This window comes from Aspergillus caelatus (genome assembly GCF_009193585.1).
Source record: "Aspergillus caelatus strain CBS 763.97 unplaced genomic scaffold BDV27scaffold_262, whole genome shotgun sequence".
NCBI lineage: Eukaryota > Fungi > Ascomycota > Eurotiomycetes > Eurotiales > Aspergillaceae > Aspergillus > Aspergillus caelatus.
The window spans coordinates 1-22,196 of record NW_022475525.1 but is presented as its reverse complement, the minus strand read 5'-3'; the positions used below and the strand labels follow the sequence as shown (position 1 = coordinate 22,196).

Here is a 22,196-nt window from a genome sequence, read left to right as displayed (position 1 = left end):
ATCTATCACCCATATCCCCCCTTCCCCCTCCCCCCTTTCTATGTTTTCCCTTTAATCCGTTACTACACCTCCGACCTTTTTCCTCCCACCCCCCCAAAAATACAACAGTTCCCGCCGTTCCGCTGAGAAAGCGGTAAAATTAAAATTACCATACACTTATTCCCGAGGCTGCAACTGGCGAACCAGAGCGTGCGATCACGACATTTCTCCATTCTATCAGATCATCCACTAGCTTGGACGGGCGTGAGACGATCAGCTCTCTTGCCTTGTTCCAATTGCTCGCTGCTGCTACGCCAGCTGCTTGCCCCCCGGCTGGTGCTCCATCAATCGTCCATGTCTCTGCGTTGGTGATATTGGTCTTTTTGGTGTGGTTCTTTTTCGCTCCTTCTGTGACCCCCCTCCCGAACCCCCATCCGGCTTCTATCGTCTCCATTCGTACGAGGTTTATTACCGACTTTGTTCATCCCCGTCGCGAGCCGTTATTGTTGTTGTTGTCACTATTATAATTATTGTTCTAATATTATTTTTACTCGTGCTCTTGCGTACGTGGCTGGTCACCTCCCGCGCTATGCGACTTGCGATGCAGTGATCGCAGAACAGATATCTTTGCGACAAGTCATACAACCTTGGACCTGTGAGATTCGTGCATTCCTGGACCAATTCCGAGCTTTCCCCCCCTCTTTAAGCCAATCTGGGGTTTGACTTTCTTCTCTGGTTCAAGCTTGTTCTGGCGCCATCGCCCTCCAGTCTGGTTCCTGCTCCTCTCAAGAAAGGAAGCAAGAAAAAAGAAAAAAGAAAAGTATTAAATTAAATTAGGTGGGCGCAAGAGGTAATTCAGAAGAAGAAAAAAGAAAAAAAAGAAAAATTACCAGAAACTTAAATTAAAGAGGCAAAGACCAAAACGAGGCCATTACCAGAACGGACGCAGCTCTAAAACCTCTAAAAACCCATCGCGCAGCCAATATGTCAGATGAGCACATCGCTCGTCAGACAGCGTCAAGCCTCGATAGGCTTGAGAATTTCAACTTCTTACTCTCCCGACACGATCCTGCCCTGGCAAAGAGTCGACATTACTCTTTCGACGCAGACTCGGCCGGCTTGGCTCCTTTTCAGAACCTCAGTATGGATTACGACCAGACCGAGGGAATGGGCGGTATTTCCGTCAGTTCCTACGATAGCATCGAGGATGAACGGAATCCGATCGATGTGAGAGGGTATCCCTATCATGGTAAGTCTGAGCTTTTATGACTCTCAACGTTGCATTGTTTGCGCCATCTGCTCGATCCCTGGTTCGTGTCTCAATTTTGTGGTCTTTGCGGCATTAGGTGGAAATGGTAGAGCTATTGCTGAGGTGCACTCGGATCGTTGTCAAAGCTGATCTCATGCGTCTCCAACTAAATACCTTCTTTCCCTTTTTCCGGGGAAAAGCTTCTTCTTGTTTGTTGTGCCCTTAGTTTGTTTGCAATTGTTAATCTTGGCTGTCATTGTTGCCTTGCTTTCCAACTCTCGTGGATCATTCCATACTATGTTGCCCACAACCTGGTAAAGTCGAGGTTTAACTCTGGGCTCATGTATCTTTTGCTTCATCTGTCTCTCTATTGTGTTTGCCTGTTCCCCCCACCCCTCTTTTCTCTGTCTTCTAATTTGCCGATTTTCTTATACCCCTTTGGTTGTTCTCTCATTTGCACCCGCATGCCTGGTTGATCACGGAGACGAGCACGCAATCCATCACACCAATGACAACGTCGGTAACCTTGTCGTTGGTTGTTGCCGGACCCTTAGCCACGCATCTCCCTCTGTTCATCTAAAGCTTCCCTTCAGGGGTCTCATGTTCCCTTTGGAGCTTCCCTCGTATGATAACACTTGCTCCTTCTTTCTGTCTTATCACCTTGGCTAGATTCATGCTTGCAGCGTTGCTGTCTAGAAACTGTCCATCCCGTTACTTACATCTATTCCCAGCAGCTGATAAGCACATCAACTACTCCCTCCCCGACCAAATGATCTCATATCCAGCTCACCCGATCTACCCTCCAATCTCTTATGGACCTGATGATCTGGGTCATGCCCCGGGGGCTCTAACTCCCTCGGACGTCTCATCATCCATATCACCCCCGAATGGTCAACTCGGCAACACCAAGTACAGCACGCAGATCCCTGGTGATCACCTCGCTTCTGCACTTTCGCAAGAAGAGCATGTTCGTCGTGCTGCCGAAGAAGACCGGCGGCGGCGAAACACCGCGGCTAGCGCCCGGTTTCGCATGAAAAAGAAGCAGCGTGAACAGACGCTAGAACGGACAGTCCGAGAGACGACTGAAAAGAACGCTACTCTCGAGGCCCGCGTGGCCCAGCTGGAGATGGAAAATCGATGGCTGAAGAATCTCTTGACTGAGAAACACGAAGCGACGAGTAGTCGCATGCCACCACCACCGGAAGATAGCATAGCCTTGAACCAAAAAGGCAATAGTGGCGGAAACGGCCAAAAACACATCCAGCCAAAAAAGAAGGGTGTGGGCACCGATAACTAGAGACTAAAACGAAGAAGTCTTGTTTTCCTGTTGCCTTATGTATCTTCAGTTTTTCCTTCTATCCCTCCCCATCCCCTCCTCCCTTCTGATATTACTACATGCTCATGTTTTGGGCGTTGGTTCTAGCTTCTCTTTTTCGCATCTGTCTTCATATCCTCTATCTTTGTCTGGGCTGGTTATCCGTCCTATGATGGAGGCACTTGACGATGTAATGACCTTTGATCATTTGTGTTTTGCTGTGTGCGAGTGCGAGTGCGAGACCTGGGATATGCTATCATTTTTTAGGTTGTTTGGTTCTTCTGTTCCTATCTCTTTTTTCTTGTTCACCCTCCTGTTTGTTTTTTCTCATTAGTTATGTTCGGTGAATCTTGCAGGCAAGTTGGGGGTCCGGTCTACGATTTTCATGTGTCCTCACGGATCAGAGTCAGGGTCTCCTTCGCCCTGTCACCCACAATTGGAGTATAAGGATGGGGTTCAGTTATTATCGGGGTTGAATTTGGCAAACCCCTATCACACGTTGGACCTGCAACATATGATCCTACCGTGCCTGCAGTAGCTCAGCTTAAACCTCTGATAGGTACTAGAGCTGAGAATCAACTGATGGCGTTCAATTTTCTTTCATCCAGAGTTTATCCTAAGCCCGCTCCGCGTATAGATTGCAGGCGAAAGGTATACAGGATGTATGAATCACACACACACACATAGAGAATCCGGGCACATCCGGGGAGGTTTGCTTTTGTGACATGAGATATATATATGGGGAGCCTTTCTTGAACATACATTCGCGAGGGACTCGGAGCTTGTCAGGCTGCGATGTTGTCTTGCTCTTTTTCTTTGTTGGGCTACGGCTGTTCTGTCTTGGCGCTTACTACGGAGTACTGGATACTACTATTACCTTTTGAATAGTGACTACTATTATATGCATATCAGGCTTCAGCTTTCCACCCCATTGGACAATAATCCTAATCAGAAAAGAAGGTACTGTACTCTACTATAATCCACAGGCCGCCATGTAAGTCTTTGAAAAGAAACGAAATGAATCTCAGGGAGCAGAGATGCCCCCTCGAGGAACTGAAGCCTGAGTTAGATGTATACACATATACCCAGTCTTATGGAGAACAAAAGCAGCTTGATCATACAGACGACCCGTGTATGGATGCCCTACGAGTACTATGTAAGTAACAAGCGAGGAAAGTGACGGACAGGGCACTCTTTGGAAGGTATAATCCGCCACGAATATTGAACACATCCATACAGAGTATTCACACATACTGTACATATATACCCGGATGGCAATAGGGAAAAAAAAAAATTTAAAACAACCTCTCGAGTAGATGTTTCATCACTCTTGACAAGAAAAGCGGTCAGTCACAAAGCGCGGAATCCGGGGGAAGCAACGGACCATGGCGTTGACATCATACTCGTTCGGCTATTTAAGGTCCAGAAGGAAATTCCGGGGGCGACCAACGATAATCAGTACCAAATCAGTCCACGATTACGGGGGCGTACGAACGTTAGTGGAGTTCTGAGTTGTCTTGCGAGATGAAATAGTCCCGGGATTGGCATTTGCGATGATACCGGCGGTCCTGGTTGCGTCAAGTTCTTAACTCTTGTTTTGGATGATCTTTGGTACTTCTTGGAAGGGGAAAGTTAGGGGACTGTGTTGTCTCTCTGCTATGTACGTCGTATGGACGGAGTACTAGTCCATGTTCTTATCGCAGATGGGATGCGATGGTGATCGTCCGCGATGTTACTTGATTTGAGACAGATCGACACCAATGGCCAATCGGAGATAGCGAGGGGGGTTAACGAGTGGACCACAGTTGAAGCGGGAATTAAACGTCGTCATCCGTAACTACTCCTGATACTTAGAAGTATACGAGACAATGATTGTCTCATGGACCATGAACTTCTACCTGAAAAGAATTAATTACTATTCCTATCCAGAGCAGCCGCGTGACCAATTCAAAATCACTATAAGAATATTCTGTCGCAGATAGTATGGTATTACATTATTCAATTAAACAATGACTCCCTCCCCTCTCCGACAGTCTGACCCATAGTATCACAAATACTCCAGTCTCTCGTTTCTTGGCCCCCTCGGTTCATTTTTTCGGTCAGTATTAACATTGTTCTCCATCCGTGAATAGTAAGAGGGTCATGACATTATCAGCCGGATTCGAGGCGTACAACGGCCAGAATGGGCATCTGGATACAATCTTCTTGTCGGGTAGGTGCCCTTGGAGGGGTTGAATTAAGCGTAGTAAATAACACACGGGTGGTAACATGAACAGAGATGAAATCACGGCAAAACGACAACATCACATCAAGCGGGACTTCAATCCGGAGTATCACAAGGATGAAAAGACGAGGACTCGACAAAAACCATCAACATATAATATACCAACGTTGATGTTCGTGGCTGCAAATCGGCCGCCTTAGACGCTGACAGGCTCGCGTTCTTCTTCTCGACCCCGAGCCTCTCCGTCCACGGTGCTGGCGACTTCCTCACCATCTTCAACATAGGTTGCGTGTTGATCAGCAGGGACCCACGAGTCCCGATCGCCCCTCATGGGCTGGTCCTGAGTAGAAAGGTCGACGCCTTCGCGGTTCTTGCCGATGGCCTCTCGGCGACGCTGAGATAGGGTGCGCGTGCGCTGTGACACGTCGGACTTGACGGCGGCCTTGGAGGTAACCCAGTTGGCGAGTGCCTCTTCGCAATCCTGGATGATAGCCTTGCTGGCATCGTATCCATCGTATGAGGCACGAGTTTCACCGGGGGTGACTGGAGTATCGTCGATGAGATCCAGAAGGTGCTTGCCGTAGCCGGCGATAATGGCCACCTTCTCGCAGTGCTCACGGAGTGCATCGAACTGGTACTGGAAAGCTGCCTTGAGCTTCTCGCGAGTGATGTTGGAAAGCTGAGCCTCGGCCACGAGGGACTCGGCTTCCGCGCGAACCAGCTCTTGCTCGAGAACAACGATCCGGGGAGAATTCGGGTCCTTGTACTTGAGCTTGGCGATCTCATCGGTAATCTTTTGCTTGCCTATATAGTTCGTCGTAAGGATCAGTCTAAGCTATAGTACTTGAACAATGAAGATCAACTTACGGTCTCGGCTGGGCTGAACGGAAGCTTCAATGTTGCGAATGCTCTTGATGGTGACACGGTACTGATCATAACGGTCGACATAGAGGTCTTCCAACTCTCCAATTTCATAGAGCAACACGCCGATCTTGTCCGTGATGTCGGACACGTCCTCGTCACAGTTCTCACCCCAGATGGACAATTGTTGCTGTGAACATGTTAGTCGCCATTCCCATGATTTGTGTGCATCTCTCTCGCACGTACAGCGGTCTCCATGCGCTCCTTGGCTACCATTTCCATACTGCGCATGACATTCTTCTCCATCTTGACGAGTTGGGAGAGCTTCCTTGCAAGGTCGGGTCCGAATGCGCCGGCGGCATTCTTACGGAAGGCATGGCCTGGGCCAGTAGGCATTGTCAGCACCATTTGCGTAGCAGCTTCAATCGCTGCCGGGGGGCTGCTCGCAAGGGAAAACTTTCATTTGCCGCGAGGCAGCCGAAGGAACTCGGACACACTCACCGAAGCCGCCTTTCCCAATCCATCGGTTTGTCTTGGTCGTGGACAATGGCGGAGGCGGATTCTCAATCTGCGATGCGGTGGGCATGCGCGATTGGCGCATGGAGTAGGTGCGATGCATAGCTACGGTTTGTATGGGAAGCTAGATGCAAGCGAACGAGACAAAAGGATACAGAGAAATCAATCAGAAAAAAAAAAAGTTTGGAAAAGATCGTCTGAAAATGGATGATGCGGTTTCTTTGAAGGTTCGCTTTGCGCAGGAGTGACGTGTACCAGTGGGCGCAACGGGATGCGACGGAAGGACGATGAGGGCACGAGGGGAAGGAACTGCAACCGGGACCAACGCAGTGAGCGGACGAGGTGTCTGGCGAAAATCGTATACTTAGGTCAAACCGACCCAAGGAACGGGGGATGGTACTTTTGTTGTTTTTTCCTGGTTGAACCTCTTTTCCAGCCTTCTTTTCCCCCTTGATCCAAGTGAGAAGAGAGCAGTGGAGTTGGTCTGTTGCAACAGGAGAACCGCCGGTGACGTCGAGACTACTCGGGAGGCTAACCCGATTCGGATATCACGTTAGGCAGTGATGAACAATTAATGACGAGCGTTTTTCTCAATTGACAAATAATTTTACATGGACTCAAGTGAACATGAACATGCAGTTCCAGAGGATCGTCTTCTGCACCGGGGGGAAGGAATCTGCGGGGGAGGAAAAGAAGAAGAATATAATCTGTTTCGATGATCATCAAGAGCTAAGTCGTGATCTGCGACGTCATTGCGACCCAAAAAAAAAAATAAGAAAAACATTTTCTGTTCATTTCACTGATGTCATCGATTCCCGTCTCTGAAAAACTCTTTTTTTACTGTTTCCAACGTTGAAGAGACAAAAATCTCAAACGGATGTCATCACGCGCTGTTAGGGTTACCTTGTCCAGGACCCTCTTTTAAAAATGAATTCTTATTTTGATTTGGTTTATTTATAAACAAGGTGATCCATGGTGGTTCCAATTCAACTTCGTATCATAGCGTTTCACGCGGCATGATATGCCTTGCAACAGTTTGTACAACCACGCATGATATGTGATATGCGACTAGTGTATAAGGTTAATTTAAATTCCAGATCGAGTCAAATGATCGACTGTCTCCGCATTAGGGATCGTCGTCAGATCGCATCCCGAGCTATTGGCTCCAAAGCAACATTATGTGGCTATGACTAACAGTGGGGTTGTGCGCCATCTATAGTTTATTCAAGCTTCTATTACATAACAACCTGGGAAGGAAGAAGGGGGGGAAAAGAAAGAGGAATCATAATAAAGTAGAGAGCGAGAGAGTTTTAGTTACTTCGTCGTGGTCCGTCGGGTCCTTCGTTTCTTTCCGGTGACATCATCACCACTCACACTATCCTTAGTCTGTGCACTCCGTTTAGTGCCCATAGTTTTTTTTTCTAGTGGAGGTTGGGAGGAACCAGTGCTTTCCGACTGCTCCGCTGGGTTGGTCTCAGCTCTGGTACTTTGCGTAGACTGGACTGCCTCGCTCCTGGCTTCGTGTTGAAGTCGGCTAAATGCTTTTTCCATTCGGCTCTGGCCTCCGCTGCGGACACGCGGTGCAAAAGCGCCGGCCCCCTGAGGTCCTTGGAAGAAAGCTGTGATGTTAGACTGCGTGCCTTCCTGCTCTCTGCGGTTCATGTCACGGATAACTGGCACCAGAACTTCATCGGTCCGTTCCTGACTCCATCCGATCGTCGCCATCAGAAAATTGCGCAGGCCATGTAAATCGGGGACTCCCCACTGGAAGGGAGATGGATCCGAATCGACTTCGGGTTCGAGATATGCCGCATCAACCTGGCCATTCGGGAAAGAAGGCGACAGAAAAATTTTAGAAGCCTGCTTCCTGAACTTCTTGTAAAAAGCAGCATGCTCCCCGACAGATACGTTCACTCCCATTTGAACTTGGGTCCACCAATCACGGAACTCCTCCAGGTTAGAAAACTCAGTGAGAATTTCCAGCGCTGTCACCGGTCCAATGCCGGGGATACCTTCTGTATAATCACTGCCAAGTAAATGGGCAAAGCTGATAAGTTTCCTTCGATGGAGGGCATATTCTTTCTCCAAATCAGAAGTTAGATAGCATTCGACAAATTTCCCTTGGTTGAACATGTTCTTATAGACGCGTGTACCCCCGAACAAGAAAATATCGCTATCATCAGTGATGATGCCATCGACGAGGCCCAATGTCACCAGCTCTGCACATTGAGCCTCGGCTTCCATTGGTGCGGTAATGTAGGGCAAGCCAAACAGCGTTAGAAGTTGCTGACACTCAGAGATCATGATTTGAGACACTTCATCCGCATCTCTGCGATCCTTCTTCTGTTGGGATCGCAGCTGTTTGAGCTCCTGCTCGTAATCAAATGTATTCTCGGTGTGCGACGTAGAGTTCAATGTAGCCGCGAATCGGACGTGTTCTTCACCTTCAGCTGCAAGCTGTCGCATCAGTTCCTCATCTTCTGGGTCTGAAAACCCATCATCTTCCCCAATTATATCTTCAAGCTCATCAACTCGATGGCTTTGTGACTCCACCTCAGGAACGATAGTGCCAGTTGTCGCCTCTTTTGGGTGTAGCTCAACATCTTCAAACTCGGGAGATGGCGACGGTTGAGTACGATACAGGTTTGCTTGCTCATCCCTACTAGCCTCTATTTCATGGGAAGTAGATGGTTCATGGGCAGTCTCTGCAATAAAAACTTGTCCGGGGATGTTGATAGCTTCAGGAGCTGTCGTAAAAATCTCACGGAATGCAGCCGTAGTATCCTTTGTCGGACTCTCTGTCTTGTTCAGTGTTTGTGTAGCCCGAGGCTGTTTGCACTCCTCAGAGTTTGCTTCCAAGTCAATCACCTCATCTGAACCAGGAAGCATATCAACATCAATGACTTTGGGAGTTTGATGATTTTTCAGGAAAACATGGTCTGGGGTCATGGTATTATCTCGACGAGCTTCCAATGGGTTACCATCGTTATCGGCAATAAACTCGGCAGTCGAGCTACCCCCAGAAAACCAAGGTGGTAACGGTCGTTCGGTATTTGTTTGCTTTGCTGATTCTTTTTCGAAGCCACCTGCGTGCTGATCGAGCTCTTCATGTTGGGACTTTTTCATTTTGAAGGGCTTGTCAAGCTTGATAGACTCAAAAGGAAGAGGCCCATCAAAAGGATGATTCGAGGCTGGGTCTTTCTTTGCCCTCTTCGACTGCGCCAGGGCAGTTGCAAAGTCATCGTCATCGTCATCGCCATCGCTCTCAGGACTGAAACTTGTTATAGTTTCCTTGAGCGGAACTAGAGGAACACTGTTACGATTGATCGAGATGTCTGGCATGTCGTTATCATGTTGATCTAGAGGAGGTGTGGGTCTCAGCGACATTTCTATCGCTTTTTGAAGATCCTCATCTTGATTCTCTCCATCCATCTCAAATATATCATCAATAGCGCGACGTCCGCAGCGGTGTAGTCTTTCGTGCTCATCCTCTTGCACGAAAAGAGAGTCATCTTCATGGCTCTGTGGCAGACCATGAGTGGCCCTTCGCTCAGTGTTCTCCTGCATTTGCTGTCTGATCGAAACATCGAAGATGTCTTCCCGAAGGAACTCAAGTTTGGGAAGTCGGTTGAGGCCTTCTATGGGCACATCCTCAAACCCCCCGTCGTCTTCCGAATCTTCATCCTTCTCTGGAAATATTTCTTGCTTGCCATACTGGTCGACATCGATAGGTTTGTGCTCCCGCCCTTCATCCTTATTTCCTACGACACCCAGCGCCCAGCCACCTTCCACGGCATTGTCCTTGACCAACACATACTCCTTACCGCGCTCTCCAGCAATCCGCTGGCCCGATTTATAGAAAGCATCTTCACCATTCATGCCGTTAATATTCATCAGACGTTGAGTAAGGTCATTTCTTTCTTTCACCCTCTCAATTTGGAACTTTGAGAAGGCCATACGATCTGGAAACATATTATCAAGCTGCTCCTTAGAATAACCCATGCGCAGCCGACTTCGTAGTCGCGCGGCATTTAGGATATTATATCGATCCGTGGCAGGAAGACTCATGAAAAATGGGCTATCGAAATCGATCTTGGAGAAGTCGTATAGGTTAATGTCTTCACCTCTGTAGAACTGCTTTGCATATTCTTCCAGTTCTTCACGAGACATAATCCGCGGATCGTTTGGAGCCCCCATCTCTTCGAGTGAAACATGTAAATCCGGGAGGTGGTAAGCATCCCTTTTCCTGAATGACCGAGCTTGGCGCTTCTCTTTCTCGGTCATACCAGCGTCTTCGACATACACCGGATTATCCGGGACTTCCTCTTGCTCTCCAGACACTCCATTTTTGAGTCTGGCTGCCTCTTCCTCCGCGGACCTTTGCAACTGCACGGCAAGCAGCTTCCCGGCGGTTCGTACGGCATCTTCTCTGCGACCCTCCCGTCTTTTCTTTCTGCCAGCTATGGTTTGTCTTTTAAGAATCGGTGCATCACCGTCAAACACGAAAACCGGCTTTATTCCGAAGTAAAGCAGCTTACAGATGCGACGGAAGAAGCCAACGATATGAGAATTACGAAGGGCATTCCCTTCTTTATCACGTACAGCTTTCAAGAACTGATATATCCAGATCGAAGCATCAACTGCTAGGCGCTTCTTATTCAGTGTCTCTAGTTTTATAGGCCGCGCGCAAGGTTGCAAAACGGTCCAAAGCCCATGGACGCCCATGCTGACCTAGGGAATGGCGGATCTAAGGTTGCGTCATAGTAGTTACTCTCGACGACATGACCTTATGACGCACTCATAGACCAAACTGTGAAGAGTATACACGGTCTTGAAGGCTCACGGAAGTCGACAGGCCAACCGGTGGGACGACCCTCGACACTGCGATAACTAGAGATGATTGTAAGTAACTCCCTCGGCTCGTGTCGCCACTGCGTTGACACGAGAACCGCGATATCACGTGCTCAATTATGCCTCTTACTGGAAAATAAATTGCCTAAGGCGAAATTTATGTATTACATAAGCCGCCTCGCTATCGATAACTAACTAGAAATTCTGGAATTTTGGAAATGATAATCGAGGCATGTGGGGAAACGCTGCTGTAGAAATTTGAGCGTCAGGAAACTTTTCATTCAAAAATTCACGGGCCTGCAAACTAATGTGTTGTCTCTTGCATCAATGCATCTACCGCTCGAGGTTGGTAATCGATATTCAATACCGCACAATGCAACCGCTAATCCCACCCTTAGCACATAAATGTCTGCCTCCCTGTAACTGCATTGAAAGCACTTGATTTGGGAGATGCAAGACTTGTTTTGCAAGGACAAGGGCCGTACTCTCGGTTGATTGATGATGGGAGTGGCAAAGTATTGGCCGAATTAAAGACCTTCAAACGAAATAACGTCCATGGGTTCATAGTTCTGAATCAGAAAGACGAGCAAACGGGTAATTCATACGCACAAGTTCTAGCTTGGGGAGGTGAATCGTTGAGAATCATCGACTTGTATTTTGCTAGAAATGAGGCTGCTGAAACATCTGAAGCGTCCTTGGTTCCTATCAGTGCGGAATATCTAGCGCCAGATTGGGTTCTGGCTGGGTGTGCGCCTGACTCCATAAATGGAGTGGACAGGGCTTACGTGGTGACCGCCCATAATAGCCTCCTTGGGCTTTATGTAGTGCATGGAGGCTCGTCGGCATATCCGAAATCGATTCATCTTCAGCAGCTCGTGGCTGGAGTCAAGTCTATTCTCTACTCAGCCGATACTATATCATGTTCGGCATCGCACGTGCTGATTGCTGCTGGAACCGTCTTTGGTGAGGTGATAGTCTGGTCTTGCTTTTTGGACGAAAGTGTGCACCTTAGTCCCAGTGCTGTTGGCTCCATCCATCATTTCTTCACCGGCCATGAGGGATCTGTTTTTGGGGTCCGGATATCTCCTGCAATTGCCTCTTTACCTGGTCGCCCCAGTGGACGGTTCCTGGCGAGTTGTAGTGACGATAGAACAGTCAGGATATGGAATATCTCAGACTGTGAGCATGCATCCCCTAATGATCCTTCAGCCTATTCGACGGATGGTTTTGAACTTCGAAGCACCGGCTTTGGTGGAGCAGCTACTGGCGATGGCCTTGGCTCAGGATCCTGTGTGGCAAGTGCCTTTGGTCATAAAGCTCGGATATGGAGTGTTCATTTCTTGCCTACAAGAGCTGAGGATCAGTCCAATATGAGCCTGCTCTCACGTGGCGAGGATGCAACTTGTATAGTTTGGAATCTCAGTTGGGAACCATCATCTCCGAGGCCGAAGTTTAGTTTAGGTCAAATCTCTTCATGGCATAACCATACCGGAAAGCATATCTGGTCTTTATGCATGCGCAGCACTGCGAAGGATACAACGGTGTATACTGGTGGTGCTGATGGCGCTATAAAAAGTTTCAAGATAGAGGTGAATGAGGAATGTGCAGTTGTTTTGCCGAACAGAAACAACAGCATTACTGCCTCGGCTGGTCCTGGAATATCTCAATCTAGGGTCGATAAATCAGTTAGGGCGTTCACCTTTGTTACACCACAACATTTCCTAACAACTACTACACGTGGCGAGGTGCAGGTTTGTTGGATCAGCCCGGAGACTTCGACTGAGAGCGTCATCCTCAAGGAAACACTGTTCCATGAAGAAGATCTCTCATCTTATTGTGCCATAGCTTCCCTGCCACAGTGTGGCATTGCGCTTTTGGGCAATGCACAAGGATTAATCCGTCTGTACAATCACAACACCAGATCACTGCTCAGAATTGTTGAAAGTGGCCCAAGGCCATTGGTGCTCCTTGCCCTTGATTATAACCGTGGTGCTTCCGATTCGCCTGAGACCTTATCTTTCATCTCATCCCACGAACAAGAAGACCATTTGAGTCTAATCAAAATATCACTATCAGAAGGGGAGGTATCACGAATTGAGACTCTAACCTTAGCCCTTCCTCATAGTTTTGGCGTAACTTGCGCAAGCTTGATTTGTGGCAACCGATTTGTTGCTCTTGGTAATGCGCACGGTTCCCTTATCCTATATCGCGTTGGGAACACGATACCTATTCAACAACCCATCTGGAATCGTAAGATACATTCTAAGGAAGGTATCAGTCATATATCATCGTTTTCGTCACTTTATGGAGAAACCAGCCCTTCCCTTAATTATTTCTTGACTTGCGGTCGATCTGGAGTCTACTGTGTGCACGAGGTGGAGACCGACGGAGATTCAGAAAACTTGGCTACTGTTCAAACGATCCATCGCTCCAATGCTACTCGGACCATTGAAATAGAGGGTGCTTATATTGACAGACATTCCCATGATCTTATGCTGTATGGGTTCCATGGAAAAGAGTTCGTTTTGTGGAACGAGACCACGCAATCTGAAATTGTCAGACGCTTATGTGGTGGTGCGCATCGGAGATGGGCCTTCCAACCCAACCCAGAGGAACCTGGTTCCGGCTTGTTTATATGGATCCAAAAGAATCTCAATGTTCTTCAGACTCGGGGTGATGCTAACCGTACTCTACGTGCGGGAGGACATGGAAGAGAGATCAAGGCTATGGATGTAGCCCACTCGGCCGATGGCCCTCTCTTTGCAACTGGGGCGGAGGATACTATCGTGCGTATATTTGCACCGACAAAACCAAAGGAAGAAAAGCTGCGGGGCTCCTTTAAATGTCTGCGGGTACTGAAAAAGCATCTGGTCGGACTGCAGCAAGTCCGCTGGTCAAAGAAGGGGAATTTTCTCTTCACCAGTGGCGGGAGCGAAGAATTCATCGTTTGGCAGGTTCGCTCGATTCCATTGTTTGGACTTGCGACAAATGCAGTAGCCTCAGTCAGGGATGATCCGTTCTCTGATCTTCGAGTGACCGGCTTTGATGTGTTGCAGGTAGATGAGAATACGTCGGACGGCAGCTTCCTATTCTGCCTAGTATATTCTAACTCCACACTCAAGGTAAAGTTCCGTGGCCATTGCTCTCTTATACCCCTTTACTAAACCATGTAGATATTCCACTATTCTTCGACGGTCGATGGTGGCAACTTCACCCTACTGGCGGAGGGCAGTTATACAAGCAATTGCCTCACCGAAGCATGCTTCCTGCTGCGCGGCTCCTCCCTGAGCCTTTTAACAGCCTCCACAGATGGTTATTTCACGTTCTGGAACTTAACCTCGGTCTTAGAGCCGTACTATACCATCTCTTCGGCTCTTCGCCTGAAACAGCCCATCGGCACGTTTTCGATTACCCCCAAGAACATCTCATGCGAAAACAGATACCAGACCCATTCGAACAGTATCAAATGCCTGGAGCTTGCCCATCTATCGGATGCAGTTTCTCTTGTCATTGCGGCCGGTGATGACAATGCACTGACGCTCTCCCTACTGAACACGAACTTCACGAGCACTGAGGCTGGCGATGCTACCACAATCACAATCCCCGACGCCCATGCGGCATGTATCACAACGGGAAAGATACTCATGCAACGTCAATGTCAGGACAAGGGAACCATGCATGCCGTTATTGCTACTTCAGGTAATGACCACCGGGTCAAGATCTGGTGCGCTGAGGTAGATGTTAAGAAAACCGGGGCGAACGCAATTCAAGTGCAAATGATAGCAGATAGATATAGCTCCGTAGCAGACATATCATCTCTGGGTCTCATCCGCGAACAGTCTGGGGAGACCAAGCTTCTTGTCTGTGGTGTTGGCATGGAAATGATGGGCATCCGACTGCCTTGACTTGTGCAACTGTGGTTACGATGTGATGTTTGCATGGATCGGATGCAGAGAATATAGAGAGTTTCAATATTAAGCAACCCAGTTTTCTAACCAATTATACTGCTAACTGACATTAACATCAGTGTATAAGCAAGAGCTGTCTTGTGAATGTAGGTGACGACCAGGGTGAGCACGCCGAGAACACATCCACATGTCGCCACAGCGATTATACTCACAGACATGCAAGCCTGTGCTTGAACTTCCTACCAAACTCATTTTGCACCTCACCACATTGTAATCCAGTTCACATCAAGATGCAGTTCCTCAGTTTGAAACAGAGATACCATGCGGTACGCCTGGTGCTCATCACACGTTGGCGTGTATGTAAACAAGCATGCCGTCAAATATTTACACAAGATGAACACCCAAGCCCTACCATCTCAGTGGTGGGAATGGCGACACAATATGGTGCCACTCTCCTCCAGCGAGATTTCCTCGAAGCACTCTTATCTCGCCATTGTCGTCACTCTCCGGCGTAAGGCTAATAGATGGTCACCCCTTTCCTTTCTATGGTCGCTGGTTAACTTGCTATCCAGAGTATCGAAAACATTGGATCTCATCGAAAGATATGGTATTAGGCATTTGTGCAGCGTCCTTCCCCTGGATGATCCAATATGGTTCCAGCAGACGTTACCCACGATCGCAGATACCGGCGCTCTATTCAAGGAACACGCTATTTCACTAGTTTGTCGTGCTGCAAAGGGTGCTATTACAGAATGGGGCGGTTCTATGTACGACATAACTCATGTTGTAGCTGTGACATGTACGAATACTGCAAACCCGGGGTTTGACATCACCTTATGTAGCACGCTTGGCCTTCGTCCCACAGTCCACCGCACTCTACTACATGGTCTTGGCTGCGCCGGTGGAGTTTCAGCTTTGCGCATGGCTCATGATCTTCTCGCAGGAGCGGCTCTTCAGGGGCTGCCGGCGCGAGCTCTTGTTGTTTCGTGCGACTTGCCGACACTTTTTGCTCGTGCAGAGCTCCACCGTATTGATGTGGACCAGGAAGTGGGATTTGGACTGTCCCGATTCAGCGACGGTGCGTCTGCGTTAGTGCTCACTAACTGGATAGGCACCAAAGTACTCGAAAGAGGCCCCATCTGGGATTTACTTGGGTTTCGAAGCGTGATAGTCAATGGGTCTGAGGGTTACAGCGAGCTTAACGTTGGACCTTTTGGTGAGTACATCTATTCCTCGACTGCATACCTAGTCTCCAATGATACATATTCTATGTTCCAAATCCTGCGGTTTGCCTAATGAAATTCTCCTCACCAAGGGTTTACACCGATTATATCGACGTTTATCCCTAGACTCGACTCTTCTGAGTTGTTTCTCAATTTCACGGCTCTCATCAACTCAACTCCAAGCCTTCGCTCTGATCTCACTCGTGGCTTGCCGAACTCGTACAACTGGGCTTCAGATTTCCCAGGCCGTTCTTCCTTGAACTTTGCTCAAGAAGCACTAGATCTTCGAAAGTCTAACCTGTCCCATAGTCACGCAGTCTACAGGTCTAGGGGGAGTACGATTTCCTCCACTGTTTTCAACATACTCGATTATATGAGGCATCACGGGAATGGCAGTGATCATAGTGCAAATGGAAGAGATAAAGTCATAGCGTTGGCAATTGGACCTGGAGTTATATTGGAGATGGCAGTCCTGCACAAACTCTCCACAGAGAACCTGAGGTATGCGGCACTCTGGTGCGAGTGATCATTACTCTAATTACTGGAGAGAGCTTTTGTGGCTGCACTTTGTTTGTCTCGATTTATGTCTTGTACTGATATTGGAGCTCCCGGGTTAGCTCTTTCAATTCAATCCCCATCCAGCTGATGAACATTACGTATAACGTCCTAGTCTCGACATCAATGACTTTTTTTTTTTTTTTTTTTCCACGCATAGAAGGTAGATTCTAATATATTGACAGCGAATCTACACTATATCTGACTTGGTGGATGAACTGAGATTCATATGCCGTGACCAAAACGGCATAGGGTCCGAACCCCACCGGCAGTTGAAACAACGTCTGACAACTGCAATCAAGAATTGCGATCTTCACTCCCAATTTCCCCTCTTCCCCGGGATAAGGAAAACAGTTTTCTTCAACGCGCTGTGTCTCGGTGAAATTATTTCCGGCACCAAACGAGACCAGACATCCAGAGAGGAATTCCGGGTAATTTGGAGCTCTGAGGGCCAAGCAGACCTCAGTCGCCGATGTACTCCACTTGGTAATGCTGAATGGATAATAACTGACGCTCTTCAAACATGCCATTTTTTTTTTTTTTTTTTTTTTTAGTTCTTATCATTCGAGGATTCCTGTGACGTTTTCAGTGGAGTGTATAAGTTAGGTTTGTTGGACCGTGAGCATGCATGCCTATAAAAGCGTGGACGGAGACCCTCCGGTTCTGCAAGAAGAGAGGTTGTTTCAATAAGCTAGTGATCTTTGCGAACAGTATCTTTCTACCGTACGAACTGTGTCTCTTACCATGAAGCTTCTCAACTCTTGGCTCATGGCAAGCGCCATCTCCACGGTTGCTGCGCGGCCGTGGCCGAGAGCTGTAAACACTACGAGTACTTACTTCTTTACATTGTATGGAATGTCTTTTTACGACTATTCTAAACAAACTAACTCTATGCAAGTGGCAACTCATATACGCAAACCGGTTTCAGCACCACTGGAGAACAGCCATCTCCTTCGAATCCCATGGGAAATCCCGCCTTGGGTGAGTGTTACATAGTACACCGATTGTACTATCCACATATTGATGCAAGACCAGGAACTGGTACCACCACCGGGGGTGAGAACTGGGTTGGATACCTGACGACGGGGCAGAATGCGTCTCTCGTCCTCTCCTACAATCTGGCAGTGGGCGGTGCTAGCATTGATAATTCGCTCGTCCAGGGGTCCACAGACGTGGACCTTGCTTCCCAGGTCGATATTTTCGACGAAAAATACAGCACCAAGCCGGCTTCTGCGCCTTGGTCGGCGGATAATTCCGTTTTCGGGTTCTGGATTGGAATCAATGAGTATGTCCCCTGTTCAAGTGAAACCGTTTGAAACAAGCCCAGTACTCACTTGTTGAGCTTAGCATCGGAAATGCATTCTACAATACCGATGCCGATACATTCACACCGAAGTTGATCGCACGGCTTGCTTCCCTAGTGGAGCAAATCTACAGTGCTGGAGGTCGCAAATTCCTCTTCCTCAATGTGCCTCCTACGAGCCGAAGCCCCATGTTCATTAATCAGGGCAATGCCACGGTTGAGCAGCATGCAGCATATTTGGCTGTTTATAATAAAAACCTTGAATCATTGGTGGATGAGTTCAAAACCAATCATACAGACGTAAGTATAGTTACGGTGTGTTCGTAGTATTCGAAGACTAACCGACCCTGCTGCTAAAGGTTACTGTCGCATACTACGACTCTTGGTCTTTCATGACAAAGATCCTTGATAACCCCACAGACTACGGTTTCCCCGATGCTACTTGCATCAATGAGGACGGCACCTCCTGTATCTGGTGGAATGACTATCACCCTTCTGCTAAGTATCATCAGCTCCAAGCGGAAGATATGAAGAAGGTTCTGCAGCCTTTGGGGGCATGGTAGCTTACGGGATATCCATTGTACATAAGCTTATTAGTTTGACTTGATGTGTAAACGAAGGAGTATGTATTGGGCATTATTGCTGACCTCATTGTAGTATCGTAAAAGAGTGTCCCCTTGTTAACTGATCATTGAGACAGGACACCAAATAATCTGGTTTTATTTCGGATGACAGCGCTTACACGTGTATGACTTAGATTATCATATGATTGACCCTTGCATATTCTTGTTCCGTGTCGAGTCGGAAGTATTGTCACGATGCATATGACACTGAACGCTGCGATGGACACGAGAAAACCAGAATTATGCAAGGAAGCCCGAAAGGACCATACCTAGAAAGGCACGGACGTGCAAAGATTGCATCTCCTCATCTGTCTCATTCAACTAGTCGGCTTTTGTTAGGCTGTCGATCGCTGTCACGCGTACCTGAAGATTTCATCTCCGTGGCGTTTCATCCAAGGGCCAAGACGGCAAAAGGGAACCCTACATAATTTCCAAGCCTGTCCCCGGATAATTCTGATACCCGTTGACTGAACTAATTGTTACCATCGTCACTCCACTCTTCGAAGTAGTAGTAATTGGCTAAAACGTGGGTCTGGTTTTCTCAACAACCGAGATGTCAATGGCTTTGCGTCCCTACGGGCCGAAACCCCGACATCCAGTGTGTTTGTTCCTGATCGGCATGTTTCAAGTCATGGATTCCACGAATCAGTTCGTGCTATCTGTAGTGAAAGGAGGAAGTCCCGACGCAACGATGTTGTGAATTATTATCTTTGTCCAGATCCGACTGAGAGGACTTCTCGGGCTTTTAGTATATATAATCCTGCCAGTTCCCCGGCGATGGAAGGATTATTGGGGCACAAGCAGTTGACCTGTTGTCGATCCTTCTATATTCTTCTCCTTTGTCTCGTTTGTTCCATTCTGAGCTCTCGTTACAATGAAATTCCGTACCCTTTTCTTTGCTGCCGTAGCTGGTTCTGCGGTTGCTGCTCCTCTGGCTAAGGAGCAAAAAAAGAGGGATTCAGTCTTCCAATGTTAGTCTGCCCTTCGTCATCTTCTGTCTCTTTCTTCTGTCTTTAGTTTGAAATCACTGTGCTAACAAATCATACAGGGATCGGCGCCAATGAGTCGGGAGCTGAATTCGGCGAGAACAACCTCCCTGGTGTATGGGTATGTGGCCTCGAACAAATGATCACCATGCGCTATGAGATGTTCGTTCACCAACTGAGTGTAATTGCTACAGGGTACAGATTATATCTTCCCGGATGTCTCGGCCATTACCACCCTGATTGATAAGGGGATGAATATTTTTCGTATCCAATTCAAGATGGAGAGGTTGGTTCCAGACTCAATGACGGGGGCATACGATGAGGCCTACCTGCAGAACTTGACAACAGTAAGTTGTCTATCTGCCAAAAAGAATATCTGGGGTGTTGACGATGCTTGCAGGTGGTCAATGCCGTCACTGATGCAGGTGTCCATGCTATCTTGGATCCCCATAACTATGGAAGATTGTGAGTATCTCGTAGGCCCCGAACTCGCATATTGCGGAGGGTTAAAGAAGAGGATTCCGTCTAACTTTGATCATGACAGCAATGGCGAGATCATATCCACTGCATCTGACTTCCAAACCTTCTGGAAGAACCTGGCAGGACAGTTCAAGAGCAACTCCTTGGTTATCTTCGATACCAGTACGTCGGCCCAATCGGGGTCTTTCCCATTATTACATTGAGTTGGGTATCCTCGATCCTAACACCAAATTCACAGACAATGAATACCATGACATGGACCAAGAGCTGGTCCTGAACCTCAACCAAGCCGCCATCGACGGGATCCGAGAGGCTGGCGCCACGGAGCAATATATATTCGTTGAAGGTAACTCGTACACCGGGGCATGGACCTGGACCGATGTGAACGACAACATGAAGAACTTGGAGGATCCCCAGGACAAGATAGTCTACCAGATGCACCAGTATTTGGACTCGGATGGGTCTGGTACCTCCGAGACCTGCGTATCTGGAACGATTGGCCAGGAGCGCGTCACCAGTGCTACTCAGTGGCTCAAGGACAACAAGAAGGTCGGTATCATCGGTGAGTTCGCCGGTGGAAACAACGACCAGTGTAAAACCGCCGTGAAAGGAATGTTGGATTATCTAGCTGAGAACACGGACGTGTGGAAGGGTGCGCTTTGGTGGGCTGCCGGCCCATGGTGGGGGGACTATATGTACAATTTGGAACCTCCAAATGGAGTTGCGTTCACGGGAATGATGGACGTTCTGCAGGCATACCTGGGATAGAGACACTGCGACGGACAGGGTGTGAAATAATGTCAGGTTGTCATTCTTGTCATTCTGGTGCTGAGCACATTGTAGATAGTTCTATTTCAGGATGTTCTAAATGCCACAGTTTCGGTAAAAGGCATCGGCAAAGTATCATATCTGTCTGTACACGTAAATTGAGTTGCTGACGGTTTTTTGAACAAGCTATTGACTCGATAATACTTTTGACATGAATGGAATGTGACCCACCAATTCGTAGGGCATGGACCACAAAAGCACAGCCCCGGTAATTTATGGGTACTAGTCTAACCCTGTACAGGAATTAAAGAATTTTTTTTTTTTTGAGGGACTCAGGAATTGCTCCACTATGTCGGCAGTGTCGTTCAATTTAAAAGAGATGCCTAAAGGTTAATCGTAAGCTTGATATCGCAAGTGACTGGTCCTTGCATGCATCTTATTACATGCCTATAGTTGCTATCATCACGATAGTACTGAATGAATAACTTCAGGTTGTATAGTATATGGAATGGATGGAGTTAATTCTCCGCGAAATTTCCACCTTGAGGGATTGAAATTCGGTGCCTGATTGATCCAGTGGGAGAATTTGGTTGGATCCAATGGAACGGAAGGAACGGCTTCTGCTGCTTTTACCTGATCTGGTATTCCGTTGACTGCCTTAAGGCAGCGCAGGTCTTTGAGTCTCCCAATTCAATTTCGATCCTGTATGATCCCTGTATAGAACAAGTTAAGCTGCCAAGCTTTAAATAGGGAAGCCTGCTTGCGCCTTCAGCTAGTTATCGAAGTATTATTTATGATTTAGAGCGAACATACTTAGTCTAGAAGGATGGTTATTTTAATACTAAGGTGGCCGTGTTGTGGATCACAAATGCCTCAGATCAGTTTCGATTTGACAACTTTAATTCCGATTGTGGTTCTCCCTTGTTCCAATATGTTTAATAATGATATTATTATTAGGGAATTGTTATTTGGACCTCACGCTAGTTATTTGGACCTCACGCTAAACCTGTATAGGAAGGCCTAATACTATGTAATGGTAATTCAGAACCAACGCAGGCACGTGGTCTAGTCGGTAAACCTAGGCAGGGGGCATGATGACGATTCTAGAACAGGGGTATAGAACCCCCCTTAGGGGGGTGGTCCTAGGTGCCTGAAAACCATACTATAACTAGAGCTGGACTGAATCCTGACTGTACTAGGCCTATTTCTACCCACCGCCGGTTATATTCCGTTTTTCTCGGTTTTCCGGCGTTGGTTTTGGGGCCGGTTTTGGCGCTCAAAAACCCGCACTCCGCGAAACGGTCAATGCCAGTAGTCTCGACCGCCTAATCGGGCCGAAATCCGAAACCAAAAGG

General features: G+C 47.7%; 7 protein-coding genes across 7 annotated transcripts; 5 read left to right on the top strand and 2 right to left on the bottom strand.

Annotated features, from left to right (window-relative positions):
• The first annotated feature begins 698 nt into the window (after positions 1–698).
• Positions 699–2,897, top strand: BDV27DRAFT_54098 (uncharacterized protein). The gene is made up of 2 exons (XM_032076890.1): positions 699–1,228; positions 1,960–2,897. Exons 1-2 carry the CDS (start codon positions 964–966, stop codon positions 2,523–2,525), a joined length of 831 nt encoding a protein of 276 aa, XP_031922536.1. The 5' UTR covers positions 699–963; the 3' UTR covers positions 2,526–2,897.
• A 1,538-nt stretch (positions 2,898–4,435) lies between these two features.
• BDV27DRAFT_136078 (Eisosome component PIL1/LSP1 family protein) lies at positions 4,436–6,820 on the bottom strand. Its single transcript, XM_032068681.1, has 4 exons — positions 6,130–6,820; positions 5,875–6,008; positions 5,635–5,818; positions 4,436–5,571 (listed from the first exon to the last, which is right to left on the bottom strand). The coding sequence occupies exons 1-4, from the start codon at positions 6,245–6,247 to the stop codon at positions 4,964–4,966; spliced, it is 1,044 nt and encodes a 347-aa protein (XP_031922535.1). The 5' UTR covers positions 6,248–6,820; the 3' UTR covers positions 4,436–4,963.
• Positions 6,821–6,857: 37 nt separating this feature from the next.
• BDV27DRAFT_136076 (ssDNA endodeoxyribonuclease RAD2) lies at positions 6,858–11,018 on the bottom strand. The gene is made up of 2 exons (XM_032068680.1): positions 7,242–11,018; positions 6,858–7,178 (listed from the first exon to the last, which is right to left on the bottom strand). Exon 1 carries the CDS (start codon positions 10,867–10,869, stop codon positions 7,459–7,461), a length of 3,411 nt encoding a protein of 1,136 aa, XP_031922534.1. The 5' UTR covers positions 10,870–11,018; the 3' UTR covers positions 6,858–7,178; positions 7,242–7,458.
• Positions 11,019–11,232: 214 nt separating this feature from the next.
• BDV27DRAFT_168553 (tRNA (34-2'-O)-methyltransferase regulator RTT10) lies at positions 11,233–14,956 on the top strand. The gene is made up of 3 exons (XM_032074803.1): positions 11,233–11,340; positions 11,394–14,117; positions 14,169–14,956. The coding sequence occupies exons 1-3, from the start codon at positions 11,323–11,325 to the stop codon at positions 14,898–14,900; spliced, it is 3,474 nt and encodes a 1,157-aa protein (XP_031922533.1). The 5' UTR covers positions 11,233–11,322; the 3' UTR covers positions 14,901–14,956.
• A 375-nt stretch (positions 14,957–15,331) lies between these two features.
• On the top strand, positions 15,332–16,652 carry BDV27DRAFT_168550 (thiolase-like protein; the record flags this gene model as incomplete). The annotated part of the gene is made up of 3 exons (XM_032074802.1): positions 15,332–15,414; positions 15,476–16,119; positions 16,219–16,652. 3 exons carry the CDS (start codon positions 15,332–15,334, stop codon positions 16,650–16,652), a joined length of 1,161 nt encoding a protein of 386 aa, XP_031922532.1.
• Positions 16,653–17,449: 797 nt separating this feature from the next.
• BDV27DRAFT_149561 (putative cellulose-binding GDSL lipase/acylhydrolase) lies at positions 17,450–18,547 on the top strand (the record flags this gene model as incomplete). Its single annotated transcript, XM_032071078.1, has 5 exons — positions 17,450–17,529; positions 17,580–17,662; positions 17,717–17,966; positions 18,029–18,284; positions 18,344–18,547. 5 exons carry the CDS (start codon positions 17,450–17,452, stop codon positions 18,545–18,547), a joined length of 873 nt encoding a protein of 290 aa, XP_031922531.1.
• Positions 18,548–19,481: 934 nt separating this feature from the next.
• On the top strand, positions 19,482–20,841 carry BDV27DRAFT_162611 (glycoside hydrolase family 5 protein; the record flags this gene model as incomplete). The annotated part of the gene is made up of 6 exons (XM_032073420.1): positions 19,482–19,578; positions 19,656–19,714; positions 19,788–19,940; positions 19,994–20,058; positions 20,138–20,235; positions 20,312–20,841. The coding sequence occupies 6 exons, from the start codon at positions 19,482–19,484 to the stop codon at positions 20,839–20,841; spliced, it is 1,002 nt and encodes a 333-aa protein (XP_031922530.1).
• Between the last annotated feature and the right edge of the window lie 1,355 nt (positions 20,842–22,196).

What these genes read in the sequence shown, in the direction of transcription:
- BDV27DRAFT_54098 (XM_032076890.1), top strand. Translation starts at nt 964, where the DNA reads ATGTCAGATGAGCACATCGCTCGTCAGACAGCGTCAAGCCTCGATAGG. An exon ending in GAGAGGGTATCCCTATCATG is followed by an intron (nt 1,229 to 1,959) that starts GTAAGTCTGAGC and finishes ATCTATTCCCAG; the next exon opens with CAGCTGATAAGCACATCAAC.
- BDV27DRAFT_136078 (XM_032068681.1), bottom strand. Translation starts at nt 6,247, where the DNA reads ATGCATCGCACCTACTCCATGCGCCAATCGCGCATGCCCACCGCATCG. An exon ending in GATTGGGAAAGGCGGCTTCG is followed by an intron (nt 6,009 to 6,129) that starts GTGAGTGTGTCC and finishes CTACTGGCCCAG; the next exon opens with GCCATGCCTTCCGTAAGAAT. An exon ending in CGTTCAGCCCAGCCGAGACC is followed by an intron (nt 5,572 to 5,634) that starts GTAAGTTGATCT and finishes CGAACTATATAG; the next exon opens with GCAAGCAAAAGATTACCGAT.
- BDV27DRAFT_136076 (XM_032068680.1), bottom strand. Translation starts at nt 10,869, where the DNA reads ATGGGCGTCCATGGGCTTTGGACCGTTTTGCAACCTTGCGCGCGGCCT.
- BDV27DRAFT_168553 (XM_032074803.1), top strand. An exon ending in ATTCTAACTCCACACTCAAG is followed by an intron (nt 14,118 to 14,168) that starts GTAAAGTTCCGT and finishes TAAACCATGTAG; the next exon opens with ATATTCCACTATTCTTCGAC.